The 26708-nt window shown below is 38.1% G+C and overlaps 1 protein-coding gene across 1 annotated transcript in view; it reads left to right on the top strand.

Annotated features, from left to right (window-relative positions):
• LOC129737563 (tachykinin-like peptides receptor 86C) overlaps nucleotides 1-26708 on the top strand; it is a 264810-nt gene that overhangs the window by 180015 nt on the left and 58087 nt on the right. The window contains exon 7 of the mRNA XM_055728725.1: nucleotides 17594-17744. Coding sequence (XP_055584700.1) covers nucleotides 17594-17744 — 151 coding nt within the window. The remainder of the gene's footprint in view (nucleotides 1-17593; nucleotides 17745-26708) is intronic.

The raw sequence follows: 26708 nt of genomic DNA, 5'->3' as shown, positions 1-26708 counted from the left end.
TGTAACGTTGTTCCACTCCTGGGACCAAATATGGTAAATATGCTGCTTCAACCATTTGACAACATCGGGAGAAGGGATTTCTTGTTCTGGAGGGTCCAACTGACAGCCAGCCGATGCTAGAAGGTCGGCATTTTCGTTTCCAGGTATATTAGAATGTCCAGGTATCCAGCAAAGTGAGATGTTTTTCAGGATGGCGACTTCTGACAATTGGGCAATCCAGGGGTGCTTAAGGTTTCCAGCAGCTACCGCTTTTAAAGCACTTGCGGAGTCAGAAAAGATGACGGAGCCGGAGGGAGGGCAGACATTCTTTGCGGCCCACAAGAGAGCAAATGCTTCAGAACTGAATACAGAACATATTGATGGAAGAGGGAGCGAAACGTTTACGGAGTCTCCGTGTATGCCGCAGCCAACCCGGCCATACTGTGTTTTTGAGCCGTCGGTGTAGAACTTTGGAAAGGTTTTGTATTTGTTTTCTACGGTGTAGCGGAATTGAGGCAAAATTGTGGACGGGTTATCACCAGCTCTAATTTTGGAAAGGAGCGATAAATCTGTTTTGGGTATTTTTGAGTTCCATTGTAGTAGCCTAGGCTCTTTGCGGTGACAGACTAGAGGTATGGTACCATGGAATGTATTTAGGAAACTGTTAGCTCGAAGAACCATTGGAACATCGGGGCTCCGGTTTTGCTCATGTACTGACCCAGTTGTGCTTCTTATGTTTCGTAGTGTTCGATCGAATAGTGCTCGAATTATCGAACGTAGGGATGACCCTGTGAGTCGGAAGATGCATTTGAAATACATTGTTTGATGCACTGTATGTGATAATTTATAAGCACTACTACCTTTTGTCCCAGGTTACTCCTGATCCCTCTTCCGTGTCCAGACGTCAATCGAGTGCATGTGGGTGCCTGAGGGTGCATGTTTATGAGTAACGTTCTTCGATGTTGTAGGCCTCTCCACGGTCCCTACCTACAATCCGTTCGAGTGTCAGATCACTTTGGAAGCGTGTTCCGGGCGAAGCAACGTGCAGATTATACTTTATCCCTATGGATTGTATGTGTTGAATTATTTTGTTCGATATTGGTCCAGAATACGCATTACCTTAAATCATGCATCAGATCACCGCACCGGAGGATTATCCTTCTGTTTTCCGACAATCTATCACACGAGATGTCGTTTCTCTCGGAACACTTGAATGGAATGAGTCAGCGGAAGTGTGCTTTGACAGTGTTTTGAACAATGAGCTGTAGTTCGAGCAGTTTGATTGACAGATGAACAGGGGGTGTTGGATTCGCTAAGATTAATTTTCGATTTTCGATTATTTGAAAACTGCTATAGTTTCGCTCGGTATGAATGAATTGCATACGGTAATACATTTTACGTGAATGTGTTTGTTTATGTAAGCCATGAGGAATGTTTGTAATATCCAAATGAAAGTAAGAGTGTTTTTTCTTCCTGTTTTGTTATTTTTCATAATGATTAAAAAACTAAATTTTGTTGTGAATAAACTTTATTTTACTAACTTTGCACATCTTAACACTACACTTTTTAAGTATAAAAAACACTTTCTTTTTGAAATCCTGTAAAAATTGAAAAGTATACATTAATAAACAGAAAGTATCAGAATAAAAAATATTTTATCTTGTCTATTGTTCCGTGAATGATGTTCCGTTGAGCATCTTATTCGAACAGATCCACCAAAGAACGAAAGGTTCCATCAGTTCCAATGGAATAGCACTTGTATCCAGAGCAATTGCTATCAGAAAAATGAAAAAAAAATTAGCTGATTACAATTAAGAATTATTATCACTTACCAAAACGACAAATCCAAAACAGTTGAATATCCGATCATGATGACAACAGGAACAACGGCTTCAAAAATTTTCACAACATGAAACAAAGTAAGCTGACGATTACAATTCCATGTTCTAATTTGAATTTACCACCACACGCTGGAGAAAAATGCACAAAACGGATTTGAAATCATCCACTTAGACTTTACGTGAAAGTCATGAGTTTGTTATGTGCAGGTAAAGTAGTTGCTACTGGGGCATCCTTGCTACACTAGGGTTACTACAAATTCACGTAGAATCATCTAATATATAAAGATGAGTTGGACTATATATGTTTGTATGCACCTTATACAAATCCACACCGCTTAACCGATCAGCCTGAAATTTGGCACAGTTATGTGTTTGGACCATGGTAAGGTTTTAGTAATAGTTTTGAGCCCCTCCCACCTGAGAAAAGGGACCCTCCCATATAACTTTCGTTTTTATTCACACGATCCAAAAGTCATGGCACCCATTTTGAAAACCGATTTTCGTTTCATTTGGCGGGTTTGTTTTCACCATCACCAAGGGATGGGCATTAGAAACGCAAACGACCATCCAGAGTTCACGTGTACTGGATAGCTAATCAAAGCCTGCTGATGATAGAAAAATTCATTGCGAAATTTTTGGCGGGCTTTTTTCTTTCTACTGTTCGTAGCACGGGTCACAAGCACGTGGTTCTTGGATGAAATAAAGAGCCTACATTATGGATAAAAAAATACCACTCGCATGTTACGAATATATTGATGAAAACAGTGGTTTTCAAAGTGGTGCTTACTGCTCCTGGAGGGTATTGAGAATCTACAAGAATACGCAATATTAAATGTCAATGCCAAGATTCATCTTCATAATGAATTGACTTCTTCTGCTGAATAGCTATTTGGACGGAATGCTGAAAACTAATGACAGTTTTTTTGATAAATTCCAGCCTCTAAAAACCAACCATTTTCATATTATTGGAAATCCTCATAGAGAAAGAAAAAGTTTTCGAATTCAGAGTTATAAGCTGAAAACTGCGAATTCATAGCTTTGATAGCCGTCAAGGAATGCAAATGGGGGGTAAAAAATTGTACATGCATTATCTGAAAAAAAAAACAAATCCAACGCATGAAACTTTATGTAATAAAATCTGAGGTTTTAGATTTATACCATTCAATTTCATTGGTAAAAATTCATTAAAAAAACCAAAATCGAATGATACCTAAGAGATGTTAAATTGACAACTCTTCAAGTCTTTTCAATAATGAATGGGATAATTGTGTCCTAGAATAGACAAATTGAAATAGATCTCAGATTTTTCATACCATTATAAAATGAAATCTTATGTTTTGAATTTGTCTTGGTACATCTTCATACCTGTACATGATCACATTTTCAAAGGTAATGGGAAGTATTTGAGAAACATGAAGTGCGGACAAGCGGAAATTTCGAGTTCAAGTTCTTTACGGTGAGCCGTTGAATGTTTTTCGAGAAATTTTTTATATTTACGGCTTATGTTCTTAGTTTCTTTGATATTTCATGTTTCTCTAATATTTCCCATCACCTTTGAAAGTTATAAAATGAACGATTTTGGTTCCTAGATGACTTGTATTTGGTAACTTCAAAAAACTTTTAGTGGATCTTTCAACATTCAGGAAAAGGTATCATAAAACAGTATGAAATTAAACTGCGAAAAAAGGACACATACAATTGGAGACATTCAAAGTGAGTCTTCAACAAGGTTCAGAAGTCTATTTAGAAATTTCTAAGTAAATCAAACGTGAATATATGTACTACTGTACGGGGAGATCATCTATCTTGAAATGTAGTATAAACTCCAGTAGAGATTTTCATTAGATGGGAAAGGGGAAAGATAAAAAATAACAGTTTTAATATTTGAAAATAAAAAATAAGGCCAAATCTATTAACTCTCCATAAAAAAGGGTGAGTTAACATATTTTTCGTGGTGGAATGAATAAGCATACATAGGAAATTGTCACCTCATAACTATGAGTTTTTCAATATTATGAAAACGATAAACGCAGTTAATAATCTCAATTAAAGCTTTAAAAAGATTTACAAAATTTAACTTGACCAAACATGGGTCAAATTTTTTATTATTATGAATACAAAGCTTCTATAATTTCTAGAAGTCAACGACTCATTTTGATTTATATTTTAAATGAACCCGAGCAAGGCCGGGTAAAATCAGCTAGTAGAATCTAAATCTTAGTTTACGTGAAAAATACCGTAGAAATAATTTCAAAATTACTTTGGGTGTATGAGTTTTGCTAAACTTAAGGGTGTTCACGTGTAACAACTTTGCCCTACCCGGAGTGTATCAAAAGTGAACACGCAAATTCATGATTTAAGAAACAAGAAATTGTATTGGCTTGATTGGCCGAAGATTCGATTCTCATGCGAAAGCTTTAAGCTTGACATGCGCTAAATTGGCTCAATAATCATGAGGCTTCTTGCCACAAACATTGAATACAAAGCACGACATATAAGTACGGTTTCACATTGAAACTCTATTCTTATGCTATCATAATTCCTTATAATCTAATCGAACCTGTACCGCTACACATAAAGTTGTCACTGCTGATGAACGTCGACGGGGCCCCGGATTCGTAGACTGCTTTCTCCGCATGCATTCGCCTGCATACGCTTCCTTCACCGTACACGTAGCTCACGTGTGCACTCCGACACCGTGATAGCTTCTCACTTGCTATGTTATTGCTTCTGCCTCGAGCGTTAACATGCATACAACACTCTTCCTGTTTTGCTCATTCACTCGGCGATAGTCATCGGGTTCGGACGGTTTTTAATTTTGCTCCTCTGCGCACACGTGTTTTTCTTGCCTGGTGTCACTATCACGGACATCCAAACAACATCTTGTTTCTGGTGATAGTTCCCACAACGTGAAAATTGAAAGTGACTTCAAATAGAGGCAACTCTCGGATATTCTTCCAAAAGGATGGTGGATCCTAATCCACCTTGGGCCAACCGGACCCAGAACCCCAAACAAATTTTCAGACGGACGCTTCCGTCTTGGATGGATCCAAAAGGACTTCATGGCGAAATTCAATTTCTTGTACTGCGAGCTGGAGAGAACAACAAACTTCCAAACAATCCATTTGTTGTTGCTAAGTCCATCGACCGTGCCGTCGGTAGAATTGATGGGGCAAACCCTATCAACAACGGAGAGGCCTATCTATTGAAAATTCGAAGCATCGACCAATTCAACCAACTGCAACAACTTTCGGAACTGATTGATGGAACAAAAATCAACATCGCGCCACACCCATCACTTAACACCTGCCAGCGAGTGGTATCCTGTAGAGAAGTTCATGGACTGTCTGACGAGGAGATCCAGGAAAATCTTGCGGATCAAGGCGTTACCAAGGTGTACCGTTTCATCAAAAAAGTGGATGGAAAATCAGTGCCAACGAATTCTATGGTCCTGACGATAAGTGGAACTGTCGCTCCGGATTATATTTACTTCGGTTTCATCCGCATACCTACCCGACCATACTACCCGAGGCCTCTCTTTTGCAGGAACTGCGGCAAATTCGGGCACTCGAAGACACGATGTCAACAAAAAGAAAAATGTCTTATTTGTGGAGAATCTCCCGCACATACTGAATGCACCAAGTATCCACATTGCCTTAACTGTGATGGGTGTCATTCTGCCATGAGCCGCTCTTGTCCCGTCCAGCTGGAGGAACAAGAAATCGTCAAAATCCGAATTGATTCCGGGATTTCCCAGGGTGCAGCAGTAAGAGAGTTTCGAAACCGCCAAAAAGCAGCTCAAAACATCAGCCAAATTCAGCAACGCCTTACATCATCAAATCAGGAAAACGCCAAAGACCTTCGGATACAAGAATTGGAACAGCGAGTAGCCCAACTCACCACACAACTTCAACTACTTCTAGCGAGCCCGGAATTGGAATCTTCATCTGAAACGGAAAACTCGGATCAATCGGGAACCACCACTATTACAGTCAGCAGCCAAGCCAACTCAAAAGCATCAAAGCGCGGCCGACGCAGCCCCAAGTCTAATGATGACCAATCTACCAAACCCAACTCAACCCCTAAGAAACCGTGCTTCGAATCAGACCCCCAATCAGGCCCTTCCAACCCCCAGAATACTCGTCCCTACAACCAACAAAAAAACGGTAAGTCCGTTCCAATAAATCACTCCTAATGGCTCCATACATGTGCAATATGAACTCCCACACCCACAACATAAATATGCCTGACAGCAATAGCTTTTCCAACAACAATAGACCAACCAGAAAAAACAAACAATGCTTAGCTATCCAATGGAATCTTCTCGGCCTACGAGCACGTACCTCCGAACTGCAAATCCTTTCTGCCCATTACTCTCCGATTGTTTTTGCCCTCCAAGAAACTATGGCTCAACCGCATCTTATCCCAAAAGATTTTATTAAAGGCTACCATCTACATCTCCATCATCATCCGGGCCTGCAAGGCACCGGGCTAGCCGTAAAAATTGGATTCCCTTATACTCCCCTAGGGATCAGTTCTACTCTTAATATAGTGGCAGTCCGTCTAAAATCTCCCGTCGAAATCACCATAGTCTCAGTCTACATTTCCCCAAAACAGCCATTCGCAGAGTTTTGCGAAGAATTAGAAAATATCATAACCCAACTCCCAGAACCAGTTTTAATTATGGGTGACTTCAATGCGCATTCCACATCATGGGGTGCAACACAAACCGACAGAAAAGGGTCTTTCATTGAAAGTTTTGTAGATAACCAAAACTTCATTATCCTCAATGACTCACTGCCCACCCGAGTCTGTCCCTCAACCGGAAACACTTCAGCCTTAGACCTCTCTATTGTTTCATGGAATTTGAGCTCAAAAATTAGGTGGAAAGTGTTGGATGACACCTACGGAAGCGACCACTTTCCCATCTCAATCTTCCTAGAGACATCCACCCCCCAAGCCACAACGAGACCTAGGTGGAAATACGATGAAGGCGATTGGATTGGGTATCAAATTGACATTGAGAGAAATTTACACAATCAACCTAACCACAACATTGAATCCTTCTCCAAACTACTGTTTGACACAGCCAAAAAGCATATCCCTAGAACAAGCGGTACTGCGGGAAAACCATCGGTCCCCTGGTGGAACCCAGAAGTTCGGGACGCAGTTAAGCATCGCCGAAAAAAGCTTCGTTCTTTGAAACGGCTCCCCAACAACGATCCTCGTAAAGAAATTGCTCTAGCCGAATTCAAATCAGCACGCTCCTCAGCCCGATCTACTATAAAACAAGCTAAAAAAGACTGCTGGAAACAGTTTGTAGAAGAAATCAACCCCTCAACCCCATCCACCAAATTATGGGACAAAATTAAACGCCTGAACGGCTCAAACAGATCCAGTCAATTCCACCTACTGCTCAATCAACATTATTCCAATGACCCTTCCCTATTAGCCAATTCCTTCTGCAATTTCTTCTCCTCTATTTCCTCCCCTGAATCAAACCCACAACTCCTACCCATAGACTTTTCCACCCTACAACACCTAGAATACAACATTGATTTTAATATGTTTGAACTTGAGAAGGCTCTCCAAAAAGTGAAAGGTCGTTCAGCCGGGATGGATGAAATAGGTTATCCACTGTTAAAAAATCTTCCACCCCTTGGAAAGACTCTTCTTTTGAACATCCTCAATCAGATCTGGCAGAATGGAACTATACCTACACAGTGGAAGGAAGGGCTTATTATCCCTATACCTAAACCGAAACAAGACTTACACCAACTTAACAACTATCGACCAATTACGCTGTTGGATTGCACGGGAAAAATCCTAGAAAGGATGGTCAAGCGTCGGCTTGTATCTATCATTGAAGCAGACAATCGCCTTGATTCACGACAATTCGGTTTCCGACCAGGCTTTTCTACCGATGACCACTTAGCACACCTAGAAAACTTCCTGGAAGATGCTCTCTCCAAAAGATACCACGTGGGATGTCTATCCTTAGACATCTCAAAAGCCTTTGATCGGGTCAGTCGAACCAAAATCCTTCACACGATTAAAAATTGGGGAATCCTAGGAAGAATGGGAAGCTACATTCAAAGCTTCCTCACAGACAGAACAGCTAGGGTATTCATTGATGGAGTATACTCGTCCCCTTGTGTGATACACAACGGGGTACCCCAAGGTTCGGTCATAGCACCCACCCTTTTCCTAATTGGACTGCAATCAGTTTTCGAAGTCATACCTGATCAAATCGAAACACTGGCGTATGCTGACGACCTCATTCTCCTAGCTACATCTCCTTATTCTCGACTCGCCCGTAAGAATTTACAGCACGCTGTGAACAAACTGGAAGATTGGGCGCCATCAGTTGGATTCACCTTCGCCCCTGACAAATCCAAATTGCTGCACTTTGGACCCAACAGAAAAAGACTGCGCAAAATTGCCCCACTTACCCTGCAAAACAAAACTATACCTCTAGTCCGGACCGCCCGAATACTTGGAGTGTGGATTGATGACCAACTCAAGTTTTCCAATCACATCAACCGGGTCCGAAAGATAGCAAACAATAAACTCAACATATTGAAGAAACTATGTACCCCCAACGGGGCAGGATCCCGTTCATCACTACTACTATTCCTCCATGGCTGGCTGCTACCCACGATGCTTCGTGGCATCGGACTGTTTGGCCGTGGTTATGATTATACCCTAAAGAAACTAGAACCTGCTTACAACCAAGCAATCCGCACCATTAGTGGAGCATTCAGAAGCAGTCCAATAACATCTCTTATGGCTGAAAGCGGCCAACTGCCATTTAAGTTTATATTAGCCAAGAATATCTCAACTAAGGCAATCAGATGGCTCTCATTTGACCGCTGTACGGAAGCCCCACTGGTTTTACGAGCTGTAAAACTGTTAAGCGACATACAAACTACAATTCCACCTATCAGCTCTTGCACAGAACCCAGATTGCACAAATGGAATCTGCCAATTCCTAAAACCGACCTTTCTCTACTCTCAAAACTGAAAGCGGGGGTGAACCCATCGATAGCTCTGCCACAATTCTACCACCTTATTAGCACAAAATACAGAGGCATCCCCAAATTCTACACCGACGGATCGAAAACTTCTGACGGCCGTGTTGGCTGTGGCATTCACAGTGAGAACATCAACATTTCACTCTCCCTTCCCGGTATTTGCTCGGTCTTCAGCTCCGAAGCTTATGCCATACTATCAGCGGCTCAAAGTGTATGTCCCCCAGGCTCTGTGATATTCTCAGATTCGGCCAGTGTGTTGAAGGCAATCGCAGCTGGAAATACCAAGCATCCCTGGATAGCCGAACTTTCCAAAATTGCCGTTCAGAAAGGTATTACTTTGTGTTGGATTCCCGGACACTCACAGATCCCAGGCAACGAGAAAGCAGACCAACTTGCTGTAGCTGGTGGACGACTGGATCCTCCAGAACAGGCCGTTCCTTCTACAGATGCTGTAAAATGGTTAAAACGATACATCAGCCAATATTGGTCTCAGGAATGGAACAATATCACCAACAACAAGTTGAGAGAAATTAAGAATTCCACCGAAACTTGGACTGACCGTTTATCGTTTCACGAAAGACGGTTATTTACGCGCCTTCGCATTGGGCACACCAGACTTACCCACGAGTATTTGATGGACAAAAAAGATCCTACCTTATGTGTAGCTTGTCAAGTTCCCCAAAGTATAAAACACATAATATTATCTTGCCCAATATACCATCAAGCCCGTATAGAAACCAAAATTGGAATTAACCTGAGACAGGTTCTATCAAATTGCCCGGACGAAGAAAAGAAAGTTTTGGATTTTCTGAAAAAGAGCAGTCTGATATCACAAGTATAACTGGCAACCAGTACTTCACTTGACACGGCGGATAGGGGATGAATAACACGAGAGTGTTAAAATCCCAGAAAAACGAAAAAACAACAAATTCCTGTTTTGCTCCTCTTCGTATCATGCACATATGCAAAGGAGCGTCTCTCTTCGGCTAACACTGTCGCTCTGTTGTTGTCGGAGTTCCCTCTCTGCAGTTTTCCGGCGCTGATCGACGACCAAGTACTGTGGCGCTCACACACACTGGGCAACGAATATTGAAAATCAGCTGATCGAGCTGCATGCAGTTAAGGCAATATTCTGTCGCTTTCTGATCTCCTTCAGCGATCAGAACCGTATTAAGAAAAAGGCCCTGCGTCGTAGACGAGGACCTTCTCCGGTTCTTGGACTCCGATTATTCTCGTTTCAGTATGGTGTGAGTCCAGATCAAATCACTTAGCTTAGCACGGTTATGTTGTCTACTCTCCTTGCTCAGTGGGACGGTATTTAGTATGTCCGAGGATGTTAATTGATTTGTAGTCAGATGATTGTTCGTGGATCGTTTTATGTCTCCGCCTTCATTGGCATTCATGCAATGCTGCTGGGCTCATGCAGGCTGGGTTGGCCAGGGTTGATCATCAGGTGCGATCACCTGTTTTATTTGGTTCACTTGACACAGTCTAAACTTCCCGAATTGGGATTCCCCAAATTCTGGAGATCATTATTCCAGTTGAACTCCTAGGCTTTCTCAACTTTACCGTTTCCCGCTCTTCTTTTGTAGTTATTTGATGGCTCTGAGGACAGCTAAATTTTGTTCCGTGGGCTATGGAAAGTTTGCATCAAACTCGTGTTTTGGCAGATGGTTTATCGACAAGATGTGGTCTGCTTGAGGAGTTCTTGGAGTTGTGGTTCTTTAGGCTTTTGAGCTTATAGCGGAACTCGATGTGACAGTTACTGTGTTAACAGTAAAAGCGACTTCAGTAGAGCGGCAACCAAGTGTTCGATGATTTGCGGTACAGTAATCATTTGGTTTTCTCAACTGTACATCTATTTTACTCATTTATGAGTTTGTTGCTAAGCCCAATTCTTATAATTGGAAAGTACTGTTACACACGATGAAATTGCCACACTTAAAATTGATTCGCAAAATTCGATTTTCTTACGCACGAGCTGTTCTTTCGACATCGTTTCCGCGAGTTTTGATCACAGGATTTTGAAACTTTCGGGATGTAAACAATGCCCTATGAACTAAATCCACCCAAATTTTCATTAAATTCCACCAAACGGTTAAAAAGTTAAGGCAATTTCATATTGTGGAAATTTCATCGTGGACACCCTTTAGAAAAAGTTCCGTGAGATCGATGTGACAGGTAGCGTACACAGCAAAAAAAAATGTAACGCTGGTCGATGTAATTTATGAGGATGTAAGCCAAACGATGTATTTTTTTGGATAATCGTTTTAATATTACATCTTTTCTATGTGCACCATGCAAGTAAGTTCTTTTGTGTAATATCAAAACCAGCAGTGTAATAAACATCGAGTAGTCATTGTTCATCCAAATTGAAATTTGATTGTACACCAAATCATGCACCAAATATTGAAAAGTTGATGGAGGATTGCGAGGCTCGACAAAATTTGTTTTTCTGGTGAGTGTTATCAATCTTCTCAGAAAAAATAAGCAAAACCATCGAACGAGGTTTTATTTCCTATTTTATATTCTAGATAGATAGATAGATTTGAAACCATTCTGGTGAAAAGGTGAGCCGACCTGTTTACCCACAATGTGCTCATTTTCAATACATTCTTTCAGGAAGCAACTGTTACGGATGGAAAACACACACTGGCTGTTTCTTCTTAAGGATATGGAACCTCGAACTGGTTCAAATCTTGCTGCTACGGTGCCAGCTCAGGTTTTGCTGGATTTGTGCGACACGGGAGCCTTTCTTCTAAAAGATTCAGCGAGCCCGCTCAGAGAGTATCAGGACAACCCTTTAAGGGCAGTTCTCAAGGATAAGGTTATTATACAGCAGGATGTTGATATTTGCAAATAAATTACCTACCAAGATTGTAAAAATAATTGCTCACTTTTAATCTCGTTCAATTTCTTGATCTTCATATTTCTGCAAATCCATATCTAAAGTCGAAGTCTTGAATTTGACTTCCAAGTGAAAAAAAACGAAAACAATTCCAAGTTTAGGTAAAATTAGGCAAATATTTAAAAACATTCAGGTACATAAGAAGCTCTTAACAATCATCGTGCTCGAATTTGACTACGTCTTTTGATGTAATTTTTTTTACATCGTTTAGATGTAGTTCACAACCTACATCAAAATAATGTAATATTAGAGACCTTTTGCGACTCAAGTTATGTGCACGTTTTTGATGTAATATCACAACACCTTTTTGCTGTGTATATGTCGGCAAGCCAAATTGGCATGTTGATCAGATCAGCAGGCTACACAGACCGTCGGCTTTCAAACCACGTGTGTGTCTAAAGCGGGCCATAGACTACACAAATGGCCTGTACAAATTCGATGATTCCACGACGATTGTTTGATCTATGCTCGCCCACACACTAAACAAACATATTTTACGCAAACACAAACGATTGCTGGCGAAAACAGCAACAACAACAAAAAAACCATCTCCACCCGACTGGGAGGACGGTTTGTACAAAATATTTCGATCCCGACCGATTTAACTCCAACCGTTTGGGCGCTCATTCAAGCAGTGCCACACACTATGCAAATCGTGTTTACAGCGAAAAAATTTCATCGAATTTCATCGCATTTGTACAAATGTTGTGTAGTCTGTGGCCCGCTTAAGAGCAAGTTCACTGGTGTTGGGAAAAAGTGGTAGAAATTTTGACACTTACGGCACATTTTGAAAATTTTGCCATGCAAAAACATTTTCAAGATCTGTGGCCTTCGCATGCTGTGATGCAAAACTAGCAATATTTCTACTAGCAATTATCACATACGGCTGAAATAGAAACAGTGTTGTAAAAAAATACAACGCCCCAAGATCTTGAAAACATTTTTGCATGGCAAAATTTTCAAAATGTCAAAATTTCTAACACTTTTTCCCAACACCAACGAACTTGCTCTAAAAAGAAGGAACGTAAATAGACACGATATTCCATTGTATACAACATCACAGTAAACAATGTCACTTGAATTTATCAATCGGTTAAGAGAAATGACGAACCATAGAAGGCATCACATGAACATTTTCATTAACATCATCGCACAAAAACTTTTTATTGGTGCTTAATCAGCTGGAAATCTAATAACCGGTTGCAGAGTAATGTTCCTTTAAAAGGCTTCCATTCTTGAGATTCGTTCAGACGCAATAGTGAACCTTTGCAAAATAAAAAAACGATGATGGGAATGACCTTTAATATAGTAAAATATGAAAGTAATATTTCTATTGATACTGATTTTTATTGAAGCTGATTTGGATTGATATCGAAAAGATACAAAAAAAAATCGTAGAAAAAACAATTTCTATTGACTGAAAATATAAGCCGTATCATTGTTTCCTGAGAAATACAAATCCTCGGTTCTTTATCCTTGTCTACAGTCAACTGGTAAGTAAACATGTCAAAATCAACCCGAAGCATCCAAAGGCAGGCATAAACTGTTGCCCGCCATAAAAGTAAACTTTCCCGTACAAATCACCCGAGACAGTTCGCCGAAACCCAATCTTGGGGTATCGAATATCGGTTTAATAAATCATAGCAAATAATCTCACAATGACAAAATCCCACTGCCGCAACAGAAAAAAAACGAAAATGGTTCGATGGAACAGCAAATGTTACTGGAACGTCCTCCAAGGTGGAAGCAGCTCAAAATAAAAATACCTTCCGGTGGTCACGTTGCTGCCAAAACTGTCAAAAGGAGATTAATTTCATTGCTCACTTCTTAACGGTCACCGTCAGGAGTTGTGGGTGGATTTGATGTGGTGGGAGTTTTGGAGTTCGAATGTTGATTTTATTTATTTCGTTTTTTTTTCGGCTTCCGTAAACGATTAGAAGCTGCAACAGTTGATAGTTATGAGCAAAAACAATAAATTTATGCTGGATCCATATTTGTAGCTTTCTTAAAACCTAGTTCATGAACCCTGAATTCAGTGTCCGGCACAAAAGTGCTAATCCGCTATTCGATAGTTAGTCCGCTAACTTTTTGTTAGCGGTTTAATTTTGCCGCTAAGTTTGGATTGATTAAGTGAATTAAAAAGTTCCGCTATTTTTAGGTTCCGCTAATTGAAGATCGCTAACTTCCATATATTTGTATCAATCTCTCGAATTCTTAGTGATAAAATATTTTTTTTTTCATTAATCAAGTCAATGTGACATTGTGCATCATCCTTATAGCTTAATTGGATTCATTGGAGGAATGCGTACTAGAGTTATAGGAAAAATGTATTTAGTGTCATTTTTCTCTCTTTAAGCCCTTTTTTTTCACTTCTACAGAAGAAGATAGCAATAAAAGGTGTTAAACAATATAAAACTATTTTCAACATCTCTTCATCAGCATTTGTTTTCAAGTGGTTGAGCTATTTACTTTTCACTATACAGTTTTATATAGATTTTACAGATCCGTTCCTATAAAAATAAGTTATGATCACTACTGTAGCCTTCGTTTTAAGTTCAAATAGAATTTGTGTAAATGCTCACGTTTGACAATGCTCCAGCAAATTTGAAAAAGGGGAAAACAGGTTAAAGATTCTAAATGAGAATTATGTAAAATATTGCCAAAACAAATAAAAAACTGAATTGCACGAAAGATTATTTGCAACAAAATTGCATACTATCTACTTTGCACAAAACCGATAAATCGAGTAAATTTTTAACCAAAATTAAAATTAAAAAAGAGAGATATAGCTCTTATTTTCCACATTCTGTTCTTTGGCTCTTTCTTTAATTGTTCGAAAATCGTTTGTTTTAATTTATAGAACACAGAGACTCGTTAAAACTCCTATCTTTGACAGTTTTGGTTTTGCTCATATAATTTTATGAAAATACGATCAATTTATCTATTTTTAAATTGAATACTTGAAACTTCATTAATTCCCCCTTGGGGAGTTGGAAAAATCGAAACGGGAAGTGCGTAACTAAAGAAAAACTTGATATTTGTTCTGGCCTTAATGTTGGTAAATAAACAGTTAGCGATTAACACTTTAAGCTTAAAGCGATAACTTTTTTGGCACATTTAGCGTATTTAATTAGCGATCGCTATCTTGGTATGAGTTAGCGATTTTACTAGCGGCGCTAATTTTTCAGTTAGCGATGCCGAACACTGCCTGAATTTGATCTTATAAACATTAGAAGGGGAAAGGGAAAAACGAGCTTTGAAAATTGGATTCCTGATACTGGATCTGTTTCTGTTCCGGGTCCTGATTTTTATCCTGATTCTGGACCGTATCCTACTGCTGATCCTGATCTCGATCTTGATCCTAATCTCTATTTATAATCTTAAACTGATTTCAATCCTGTTTGCTTTACATGAGTAATTCAGTTTAAAAAAAAAAATCAAATATTGGAAAATAGCCAAGGGACACCCTTTAAGCGGGCCATAAACTACACCACATTGGTGCAAATGCGATGAAATTCGAATTCTGACGCTGTGAATACGATTTGCATCGTGTATGGCACTGTTTGAATGATCACGCAAACGGTTTGAGTAAAATCGGTCGGGATCGAAATATTTTGTACAAACCACCCTCTTTGGCATGGTGTATGGTGCTGTTTGTACAAAATTCATGCCATTTACTCAGCCCCAGCCAGGGTGGAGATGGTTTTTTTTGTTGTTTCTGTTGCTGTTTTCGCCAGAAATCGTTTGTGTTCGCACGGAATTTTTTTTGTATCGTGTGTGGGCGAGCATAGATCAAACAATCGTCGTGGAATCATCGAATTTGCACACGCCATTTACATAAAGCAGGCCATACATTACACCACATTTGTACAAATGCGATGAAATTCGGTCGCTAAGAATACGATTTGCATCGTGTATGGCACTGTTTGAATGATCGCGCAAACGGAATGAGTAAAATCGGTCGGGATCGAAATATTTTGTACAAACCACCCTCTGTGGCATGGTGTATGGTTCTGCCTGTACAAATTTCAGACCATTTTCTCAGCGCCAGCCGGGGTGGAGGTGTTTTTTTTTAGTTGTTCTTTTCGCCAGCAATCGATTGTGTTGCGCGAAATATGTTTCTATCGTGTATGGGCGAGTAGAGAATCAGCCTTTCAATCATCGAATTTGTACACGCCATTTGTGTGATGTATGGCGGCCTTAATGGAATGAGTGTTCAACTTTGATGATGTTCAAGTACGGTGAATTCGTTTGTTTGGTTTGATGCCTGCAGGTGAACGTAGACTATACGTGCAACGAAAATAAACATGATCAAACAGCTACCCACCACGTTTCGATTGACAGGCAGACGAACACCGATAAAATTGCGTAATTCGACAGGGCAAGTGCCTCGCGCAATTTTCCACTCTTCCAGACAGAACCTACGTTCGAAGCAAACAAAACTAGCGCGCCAAACCGAAAAGTCAACCCACATCAAATGAACTGAACCGGGCTGAATGAAAAATGGCTTTTCCCTGTAATTTTTCACTGACAGATTTGCACCCTGGGCTATATGGATGCTCGTTTTCTCTCCTTTTCTAGGTCGGGTTCTTTTGTGAAACTTGAAATAAAAAATCTATTTGATTTTCATTGGCCGCCGCCATCCATGGGACGAATGGGGAAAAAATTGCTCCTCAACCAGACAACCGCCATCAGTTTTTTTTTCAACATTTGTATTTTAACGATAGGATAGCCAGCATTTATCGCAAATCATCGTTAGTAAAGATAGGGCTGAACTAATTTTTTAGCCCACGATGGACCTAATAGGACTACGAAAACTGGCAACTCTACCAACCGGAGAAGTAACGCATGATTCGCTCGCGTCAAGTTGTTATCCTTTTGCCATCGGGATCGTCGTTCGTTTTCGGTCGAAATTCCAAAGAAGAACCGGAGCCTCATTAACCGCTTTCCGCCAATTTGAAAGCCGTGATTTTTCGACGTGCCTCGGCACAAAACGTCTCGAATTAATAAGATCATTTTAGATTTATTGCCTCTCCCCTCCGGGAAATAAACTTTTTCCGACATTAGGCGGCAGCCGCCGGCAGTCTATTGTATTTTGGGGAGGGGGTGGCTATTCTTTTCATGAGAATGGCGGTACTTTGCCTTTTTGCTTTTAAGCTGGGGCGCGTTTTGTTGGTTTTCCGGGAATAACTTGAGCTTTCGACCCTTTTGTAAATTTGTTTTATCGTACGTTTATGCTAACCAGTTCATTTTAATTGCGTTCCAGATCGTGTTGAGAGGTTGTCAAAAATGTAGCCATTAACAAGCCTATTAGGTGCTTGAGAAATTTTATTCTGCTTCAGAAAGACTTACGTTTTGTATGTGTTTGAATCAGATACTTTAATTTTTTTTGTTAAAACTGTCTGTGATCAAAATATCAAATATATTAATGATTAATATTTTTGGTTTTTCTTAGAATAATTTTCCTCAATGTCATTAAATTCATCATTGAAGAAAGTATCTAAATTTTTGATCACCATTTACAAATTCATGGATAAGAATTTTTGCGTCATCGGCCAATCTATTTTACTGCATTAATATGAACTTATTTCCATCTGATATGAATAGCCATTGCCAGTCTTTTTATTTTTGAATCCCAACGCACAGCATATGGAAAGAGAGAAAGCCCCATTGCCAAAATATAGTGCAAAGTACCTACCTATATTCTCAATTTTACCGTCATAAATTTATGGACCACGCGCAGCAAGCAAAAATGGTTGTCATTAGCTCATAATTCATTTTTCACGGATGTTTCCTAACGTTTGTTCTTCTTCTCCGGACATTATTCACAGCTACAATCTGGTGTTCCTCATCCTTACCTACGGCATCCCGATGCTGATAATGATCGTCTGCTACTCACTGATGGGCCGGGAGCTTTGGGGCAGCCGCTCGATTGGGGAGCACACCGAGCGTCAGCTGGAATCGATGAAGTCGAAGAAAAAGGTAAGCAAGGGATCCCTTTATATTTTGGCAGTGAAGCTGGGCGTTTTATTGTCTAAATTCGTAATATTCGAACTGTTCGTTCATACTCATGAAAGTGTGAATAGATAAATCTACAATTCAAATCAAATTGTTCAATTAATAATTTTCAGCCAATAGATAAGTGAGCACTAGGGGAGATAAGGGCATAATGGGCACCTTAAGATGGACGCTTATTTAACCATAGAAAACAGCTAAAACTGTTTCGTGTTCAGACACTAAAGAAGTCTATTTCCTATCTGGCTGAAGCTTGAGGAAGTAAATGAAAACGTTTAAAAATGCATTTTCATTTTTTTTTTTTAATAAAAGCTGAAAATTGCTCGTAGTAGGGGCATGGTGAGAACCTCCCCTGGGGCAGTATAAGAAACACTAATCGGGGTACGATGAGCATTTCTGCCGTTGAATCTTGCAGCGAATTCAACTCGATGAAGTCAACTCAATAATAGAGCTACAGCTTGACCATTTTCATCCAACAATTTGGCCCAGTGGTAAAGTGTCGGAGAGGTAACTCACTGGACTCAAGTTCGATTCATGGTCGAGGCATTTTTTTTTTTCATTCACCATTCATGATCGATACACTTTGCACTAAAAAGTTTGTCGTATCACACATACATTACATTACACACATACACATACAAATTTTGCTGACACAGTTAACAAAAATTAAAATCAAAGTTTGAAATCAATGCTTTTTTCCGGTGAGTCATAAATGAATTTTCGAAAATAATGTTCCATATTCTGAACTATAAATTTGCTTTAAAATAAATTTTTAACAGTGAAGATTACAAATTATTAATCAACGTTTTTGAAAAACCAGAAAACTAATAATAATAAAATTTCCAATACAAGAATTTAAAGCTTCGGAAATTCCACGGTAATATCTTTATATTAAAAAATCAAGATAGGGAATGTGAAGTTCTGATAAGGAAAAAAATATCCATTTTGAACTCAAGACAATTTATTTAAATCACACAGTTGATGAATGAATTTAATTTGACAATAGAAGGTTTTTTTTTAGTTTTTATTTTTGACACTTTACCAGCATTCTGGCATTCGTGTCTATCAATAGTAGAAAATGTTTAATTCATTTCCAGGAGCAGAGGAGGAGGGTTACCATATCCCATAGTGCTAAAAAGAGTACAATGATAAAAATTTCCAAAAGAGTATGGAAAACTCTATGAAAAAACAGAGTTATTTGAAGCCATTTGAATACTGCTATAGGTATGACTAAGCATTCCAGATTGCCTGCTTTTTCAAGAAAAAAAATGAGAAAAAGCCCGGTCCGGCCCGGTTTGCTCAGGTATCAAGGAAAAATGCACGCATTTATCCAAAATCTAAGCAAAATCCAAACAAAAATTATATTTTTCTTTACATAATGTATGATTTTTTGAACTTGTTACATCGAAATACACGTGCAAATAGTTTTTAGAAATGTTTAATTTTTTTATGTAGATTTTTCACTTTTTCTTTTAAATTTGGTTGAGAAAAGCCTGGATTGCTCAGATTTTCCCGGATATTGATCGGGTTTTTAAGGGAGGAGTAGGGTCATATTTGTTATAAATGAACATCTTCTTGGCTGGACTGCGGTTCATATCGAAAAATGCCATTTTAATATCATCTGAACCGAAGATTACCATCGGTTAAATGGGTTCAACTACTTTATTAAATATTTGATCGATGTTTTCATAACTTAACTACAAACATGATTCTTATTGAGATTTTTTTTTAATTAGGACATTTTCAAACCAAATCAGGACAATTCGAGAGTTTTTCAAAAACGGTCTTCGAAAATAAGGACAAATTATGAGAAAATCAGGACACCTGGCCTCTCTGATCAAAGCTCCGAAAAAAATCACAGTGTAATACTTCCATTTCTGTCGCCAGATAGCGCTTTTCGTATCTCCCGTTTTTTCGTTAATTGGTGTATATCGGTTAAAGTTTAGGGGAGAGGCGAGCCAAATGCGCATATTAAGGAAAGTACTCATTTTCTCCCATATTTCAATGGATAGGAGTCTGAAAACTATATACACTTGAGCTGACATCTGTTTTAAATACGTTAGATTTTTACGTTTTTCTGTTAAAGTCTCTTACAGTTTTTGTGAAAATGATTTTAAAATGATGAAAGTAGTCAAAATAGCGGATTTCCGAAACCAGCGGGCTATGTTCGAATATTTATGTTTTTAGCTTTATTTCATTTACACTTGAAATATTTTGATATTATTCAATTAAAAACGGTAGAAACGGATGTTAAGCACAAGTCTGAAATTTTGACGAAAATTTAGTTATCACTAGCTCTTTTGCATGAAACATAATAAGGTAAGCCATATGACCATATTTAATGGAAATATTTTGTTCATATCGTATTTTTATCGTAACAGTATTGAGCTCTCCTATTTTCACTGTAAGATTGTGATTTGAGCGTAGATTTAATGTTTCAATGATAAAAAGTAAAAAAGTTATAAGACTTATCTTTTTTTCTAGTTATAGGCATTTAACCTGCCTGATATGGACATTCAAAACCTGTCTCTTATTCCAATATCTTATCATTTACAACTTTACCAATTTTTGGATTTCCGATTTCCAGATGAATAAGAAAGAAAATCCATTAATATTTTTGTTTACAGATTCTGTACGCACGATAATTAAAGATCAATAAATTTTAACAAAACTGACAAAAATCATGTTTGAATTTTTGAATTTTTTTGACTGTATATAACAATTAAATTTTTTCATGCCATGCGTCAAAAGCGTTTACCCTCAAACTGCACTGATTAGATATGTTGAATCTCCAGCCATATCGTCGATCGGCTGTATGTGCATATTACCCAATATGCGCATTTAGGAACACTTCCCCCTATCGACAAACAAAAGCTTGTTTAGATTCGTTGGTTTTTCTTCACTGCCGGTCAAAAGTTTGGGATAACCACTTCTAAAACATGAAAACACATTTATCAAAAAAGACATTTGCTAAGTTTTGAGCAATAAATTGACTTGTACTTTAAATTATCAAATAGCTACCTAAGTTATCGATCAAAAGTTTGGGGTCACCCCGCAGTATAGTGTAGGGGAGATAAGGGTATAACGAGCACCCAGGGCAGAATAAGCACTCCTTTTTTCTACAAAAGTACATATTTTCTTAAACAAATTTTCATGAGGATTTGTTTTGTACTACCTATGGTATTAATTTTTCATTAAAACAGGAATATCCTTTTCATCATTACAGAAATATTAAATAACAACCAGCTAGGTTCTCAAGTGCCGAAAATATTATAATTTTTGAGCACCACCAAATAAGCTTTCATGACCTTTTAATCATCTTGATCTGAAATGTACGCACTGTAACATGATTTAGACATTGTTTCTCAATTTTCACCATCATAACATTTTTGATTTCTCACTTTGATCAATTTTAAAACCCGTTTTTACTTAAATTTGTTGACCTGGGGAGAACAGGGCACTATCAATCAGGGCACGATGAGCTTTTTCTGCCGTATAATCCCCTATGTGAAAAAAAATCACCTTGACCAGGAATCGAACTCGATTCTATTGATTACCTCTCCGACATCTTACCAATAGGCCAAATCGTCGGATGAAATAAGTCAATCTGTAGCTCTATTATTCAGTTGACTTCATCGAGTCGATTTCGCTGCTAGATTCCGCTGCAGAAAACGCTCATCGTACCCCGATTAATGGTGCTCATACTGCCCCTGGGGGGTTCTCATTATGTCCCTACAGTGACTGGTTTTCAACTTTTGGCAAAAATTTTTAAAATGCATTTTTAAACGTTTTTATCTACTTTTTCAAGTTTCATCCAATTAGGCAATAGACTACTTGAGAGTCTGAACACGAAACAATGATGTAATTCACATATTATAGCTGTTCTCCATGGTTAAATAAGCGTTTTCCTTAAGGTGGCCATTATGACCGTATTTCCCCTATCTACCAAAAGTTTGAGATCGGTCTTCTAAAATTTGTAATTTTTTCATCTGTATCTCTGTTATCAAACAGCGTATCAATTATCTATTAAACTTATTTGTTTGGTATTTAGTTAAATTTTGTTCTTAAAACTTCAGCTAAAGATTGATGTTGTTCCGGAAAATTTTTCCAAAATGTTTGACCTAAAAATACCTGGATTTTTTTTTATCTTAATTTTGTGATTTTACGGGTTAATATATATTTTTTCCAAACTCATACGAAGAAACAGAATACAGTCCGCTCTCATGATCTCGGACGAACCGAAACACAATGTGTCATAAATTGGCTAAGATATAGCCGCAAAAAAAAAATTCATGTTTTTCAAGGGGTTATTCTAAACTTTTAGCCAGCGGTGTAGGTAGTAAGTACTCTCTCATTTAATAAGTAAGCCTCTCATGTGCTTATTGCTTGAAGAAGTATACCGCTTTCTAGAAGGAGATAATCGCCATAGTTAAAATCCTAAAAAAAAAACGTCATACGGAGAGAGGACTTGTTGCGCTTCTACAACGTCTTATCGTGTTGGCTTCCAGCACCAGGTTCCTTATCTCTGTGAGAGCGTTTGGATTCTTGCTCTAGCGCAAGCAGTTTCGGTAACACACATCCGGAACTCTGAAATGTTTAAACACAACTTGCCAATTTATTTTCGCGGCAGGTACATTTATAAATTTTCTAGCACCAATTCGTATTTGCGTTTTATTGGTATTGGTATACCAACACACAACCGTCCCAAAATGATCTTTGGAAGAGATGTCCGTTAAAGGTGCTTTTTTTCGTGACGCGAGATCCGTTCGCGAATTTCAATTTGTACCCCTATAGTGTTGCCGTAAGACGTTATTCTACGTCAAAAGCTCATCATAAAAAACGCATTAGAAAATTAATCAAAATTAATCAAAAACTTTATGATAGTTAAACTTGCGGAACAATGTTTACATCATGTAGCTTATTTTACGATACTCAAGATAAAGGACTAAAAATGTTAAAAATTAAAACATCTTAGAAAATCACATTTGTTAACATTCTGTATACCGTTTAGGGTAAATGTACCCGACCTTGGCACCTAAGGCACGGTTTACCGTTTTTTTTCAAGATTCCAACCTTCCTGTTGAGTGCACCATAGAACATCCTTTGAAGAATTAACTTGCTAACTTGCTTAGAGTTCAACAAAAAAAATGTTTTCTCTATGGAACTTTCAGTAATGTGAGCAAAATGTATGCAAAGTACTTACTGCGGTGCTCCAATTACTTGGCCGCCGTACCAATTGTTTGCCGTTTCGATGATCCGATTCTTGGCCACCAGCAAAGTGCAATAGATCTTTACCAACAATGCTCAATTGACAGTTAACAGAATCGTTGGCTATTCTGAATATAAGGCCACTGACAGAATGACGTCAGCTGAGCGTAAAGTTCAATGCGACGATGGAACACCGGGCTTCACTCATACAACAAAAAGGCTTTTGAAAACATTGATGAAATTTGGATGGAAGAGAAGCACAAAATAAGCTTTCATTTCAAAAAGTCGGAAGCCCACAATTTCCGCAAATTTTATTTTTATTTTTAAAACTTTAAACTTTAAAATTTCAAAACTTTAAATCATTTAAACAAAGTGATGATTATAAACACCTCAGGTTGTTTCAGAATATTTGAGTATTAACAAGAATCATTGGTTTATGAATGACAACTAAACCTTCATCTGGGGGACCGATTAAGAAACGAATTGTGTCTGCGAGTGGTTTAAACTTTCTCCTATGAACATTTATGAACATTAAATCCCTTTGATGAAATCTAAACGAACATATTTTGTAAGCAAACTTCTTAAACTGAACACTTCGAAAAAATTCTCCAATATGTATAAAGTAAGTTATGTACTTTTGAAGGACTGATAAAATCTGAATAAAGGCAATCAATCTAGGAAAAGTATTTCAGATGGCATGGGCTTATCAAGACTAGCCCAGGTTTTCAACGAAGAGTTTAAAAAAAAAGTTGGTGTGGTCCAGCTGCCAGAATATTGAGGTTAAATATCCGTATCTGGCACCGATTGATTCACATTCCTCATTACACATTCCTTTTTTTAAAAAGATTTCACAGTTCATCATTTTTGCGAAGTTTGTTGAGACAATTTCATCAAAATAAAAATCAAATACGTCTTGAACGGGAGTAATACTGAAAGGTTTGACCCGTGTCAAATAAACGAATTATTAAAAAAAAAACGACTTGAACGTGGTTGTTGTGAAAGTGGTATTGTAACGTTGAATTGAAATATCTTATTTTGAAATTTTCTCATTGATTAGATTTTTTCAAAATTGAAAAAATTGCTTAGATTTTCTCAGTTTTTTTTATAGAATTTGCTGACTTGAATGCTAACTGGACAAATTCAGGAAATCTAAACCTAAAGACAGATTCATTTACGACATTTCTATGTCTTTGTGCATCATGATGTGTTGTCATTTATAAATCATTGTTTAAATTATTTCTATCGATTTTTTATAGACCATATAAGATTATAAGGGGTAATTTTCACTACCAAACAACTATCTTCATATTGTGGAGTTTGGCTTCATAAAGTAAGAAATTGAAAAATTCTTTGAATGGTATTTTAAAATTTTGCCCTTTTGAATTTGTTAGCTGAGATTATGAGCTTCTAGCAAGAGCCATCTCGAATGCCCGGGGCGTTGCGCAGTGGTTTGACACGCCAAACAGATGTTAGAATGTGAACAGGCTAAAACATTTTTTAATTCAACTCACATATAATATTTTAAGGAATAATTGGAAACGATATTTTCCTGAACTTCCAACTTCTGTTTCCAAGAAAAAAAGTAGAACAAAAATCCAAAAAATTAAATCTGAGTATATGGTTTCCAAGCAATAGAAAACGATCCCAAAACTCAATTAATTATGTATTTTATATACTAAAGTCATAAATTGCCATCGATCTAACAGTTGATAAGAAAAACGTCTTAAGTCTTAACAGTTGCTTAATTTCACTAAGTGTTTTTTTTTATATTTCGAACCACTGTGTTCTGTAGGAGACCACGTGGTCTCTGTTCGGCAGACTGCAATGCAAATGCTGTTGGCACGCATACCAATGTACCTTCGATTCATGGTTCCCAGATAGCGATTTTTGCTTTTAAAATGCTTGAATATGACTTTTAGTTAGTCGAATCACTTATGTTCTCCAACTTCTTTCGAAGCTTAAGTTGATAGAAACGATCTCATCATACAATCCAATTAGTATAAAAACATTTGTGCGTAGTTTTAAATGAATTTTTAGGGAAAACATCAGCCCAAAAATACCTCTTTAATGAACATGTAATTGATGTGAACATGTAAGATGTACAATATCTAAGTGGTTTACGTAAGGGCATTGAAATTGAATGAAGTAAAACGAAAAGTTTTCTATTGGACTATATTTTATTGTGTGAAACTGGGAAAATGATTGGCCAATGGTCAACTAGGTTAAAAAAAACTGTGTTGGCTAACATTTACCAACCTTTCCTGGCATTCCTGTCTCTCGGATCTCTATTTCCAGAAAGCGCCCATTTCGGGGGGTCTATCGATAAATTTTCCACCACCCGGGCTATGCATTGTTGCTTCCTGTGCTGTGCTATGTTAAGCTTCGTTTCTTTTTCGTTTATTACAATCTGGAGCAAGGCTGGAGTAATTTTCCGTAACCGAAACGCCGGAAAACCGCAGATGTGCGTCCTTCAATCGAGCCGAGAAGGCTCTCCGGTTTGTTTTTTTTATGGAGTAGGGCTCCCATAAAATACCACTTTATGAGGTCTTTGATTTCCGGCGATTCGGAATCGGTAGGTACTGATTTGATGGTTTTCTTCCATCGGCACGTGACAAATGGCTTTACCGAAGCGGAGTGCGGTTGCAAAAATTTGCAACGTTCGATATTTCACGATAAGGAAAGAATTGGAGCAGGGAAATCTTCAATTTGGCGCAATGTATCACGACATCGAGACCAGAACAAAGAAGGCAAACAACCGAAAGCGGGAAAAGCACTTCTGTCAAAATTGTAAAATCGCCCTGCGGATTGTCGTTAAAATGTTTATGGCAATCGCTTTCCTCGTGCATTTCGAAAGGTACCTACATTCGCAGGAAAAAATAAATATAAGCGAACGGATAAGAACGCACTTCCAGCAGGGTGCTGAGCTGGGAACCGTTTATCTTGAAGTGATATTTATTTGACGGAGAAAATATGTAACGAGTACGTGGTCGGAATGTTATCCGGGTGGAAGTGGAGTTTTTTTTTTCGGTAACATCCGGTTGAAATGGGGCCGATAACGACCAATGCCGGTGCTCGAAAACACATGCCTGGAATTGTCGAGTTTCGAGATTTCGTTTGCAGTTATGGTCTTCGAAAAGTGATTACACTTTAAAATTGATAATAAAATGACCAGGCGAGACCGGAAGAGAAACGCATTTGTAAGGTCCACAAAATTTAACTTGAGTAAATGCAGTCAATGCATGCAAATTTTTCAAGTAGAAATTCAGAAAAAAATGAATAAATAAAAAAAACTATAACCAATTATTTATAGTATTTTCGATATTTTTAAAACATGTTTAATGAAGCTCATAAAGTTATTTTCAACAGAACTAGCATGTTTCGCGCATTTTTAATGACTTTTTTGGAAGATTTTGACGTCCTGAATTTTGATGCTCTTGAATTGATAATCGATAAGTCGATGAACTGAGTCCATGTCTGTATTCGATCAGTGACTGCAGCTTTAGCATTCAACCAGTGTCAGCGAAAGTTGCTGATCATTTCAGCAAGAATTTTTTTTTTGCCATATTTGTAAATTGTAAATTGGGTTCGAAAAGAAAACACGACTTGAAAATCGCTTAGACTATACGATTATTACGGGACAGGAGGATGGATGAATATAAAGTTTATGAGGATTGAATTTATGGCAATAATTATAGACGAAAATATGACAAATGAATTAAACAT

This window comes from Uranotaenia lowii, chromosome 1, assembly GCF_029784155.1.
Source record: "Uranotaenia lowii strain MFRU-FL chromosome 1, ASM2978415v1, whole genome shotgun sequence".
NCBI lineage: Eukaryota > Metazoa > Arthropoda > Insecta > Diptera > Culicidae > Uranotaenia > Uranotaenia lowii.
Note: the sequence above shows the minus strand (reverse complement) of the source record. Positions and strands in the feature narration are given on the sequence as shown.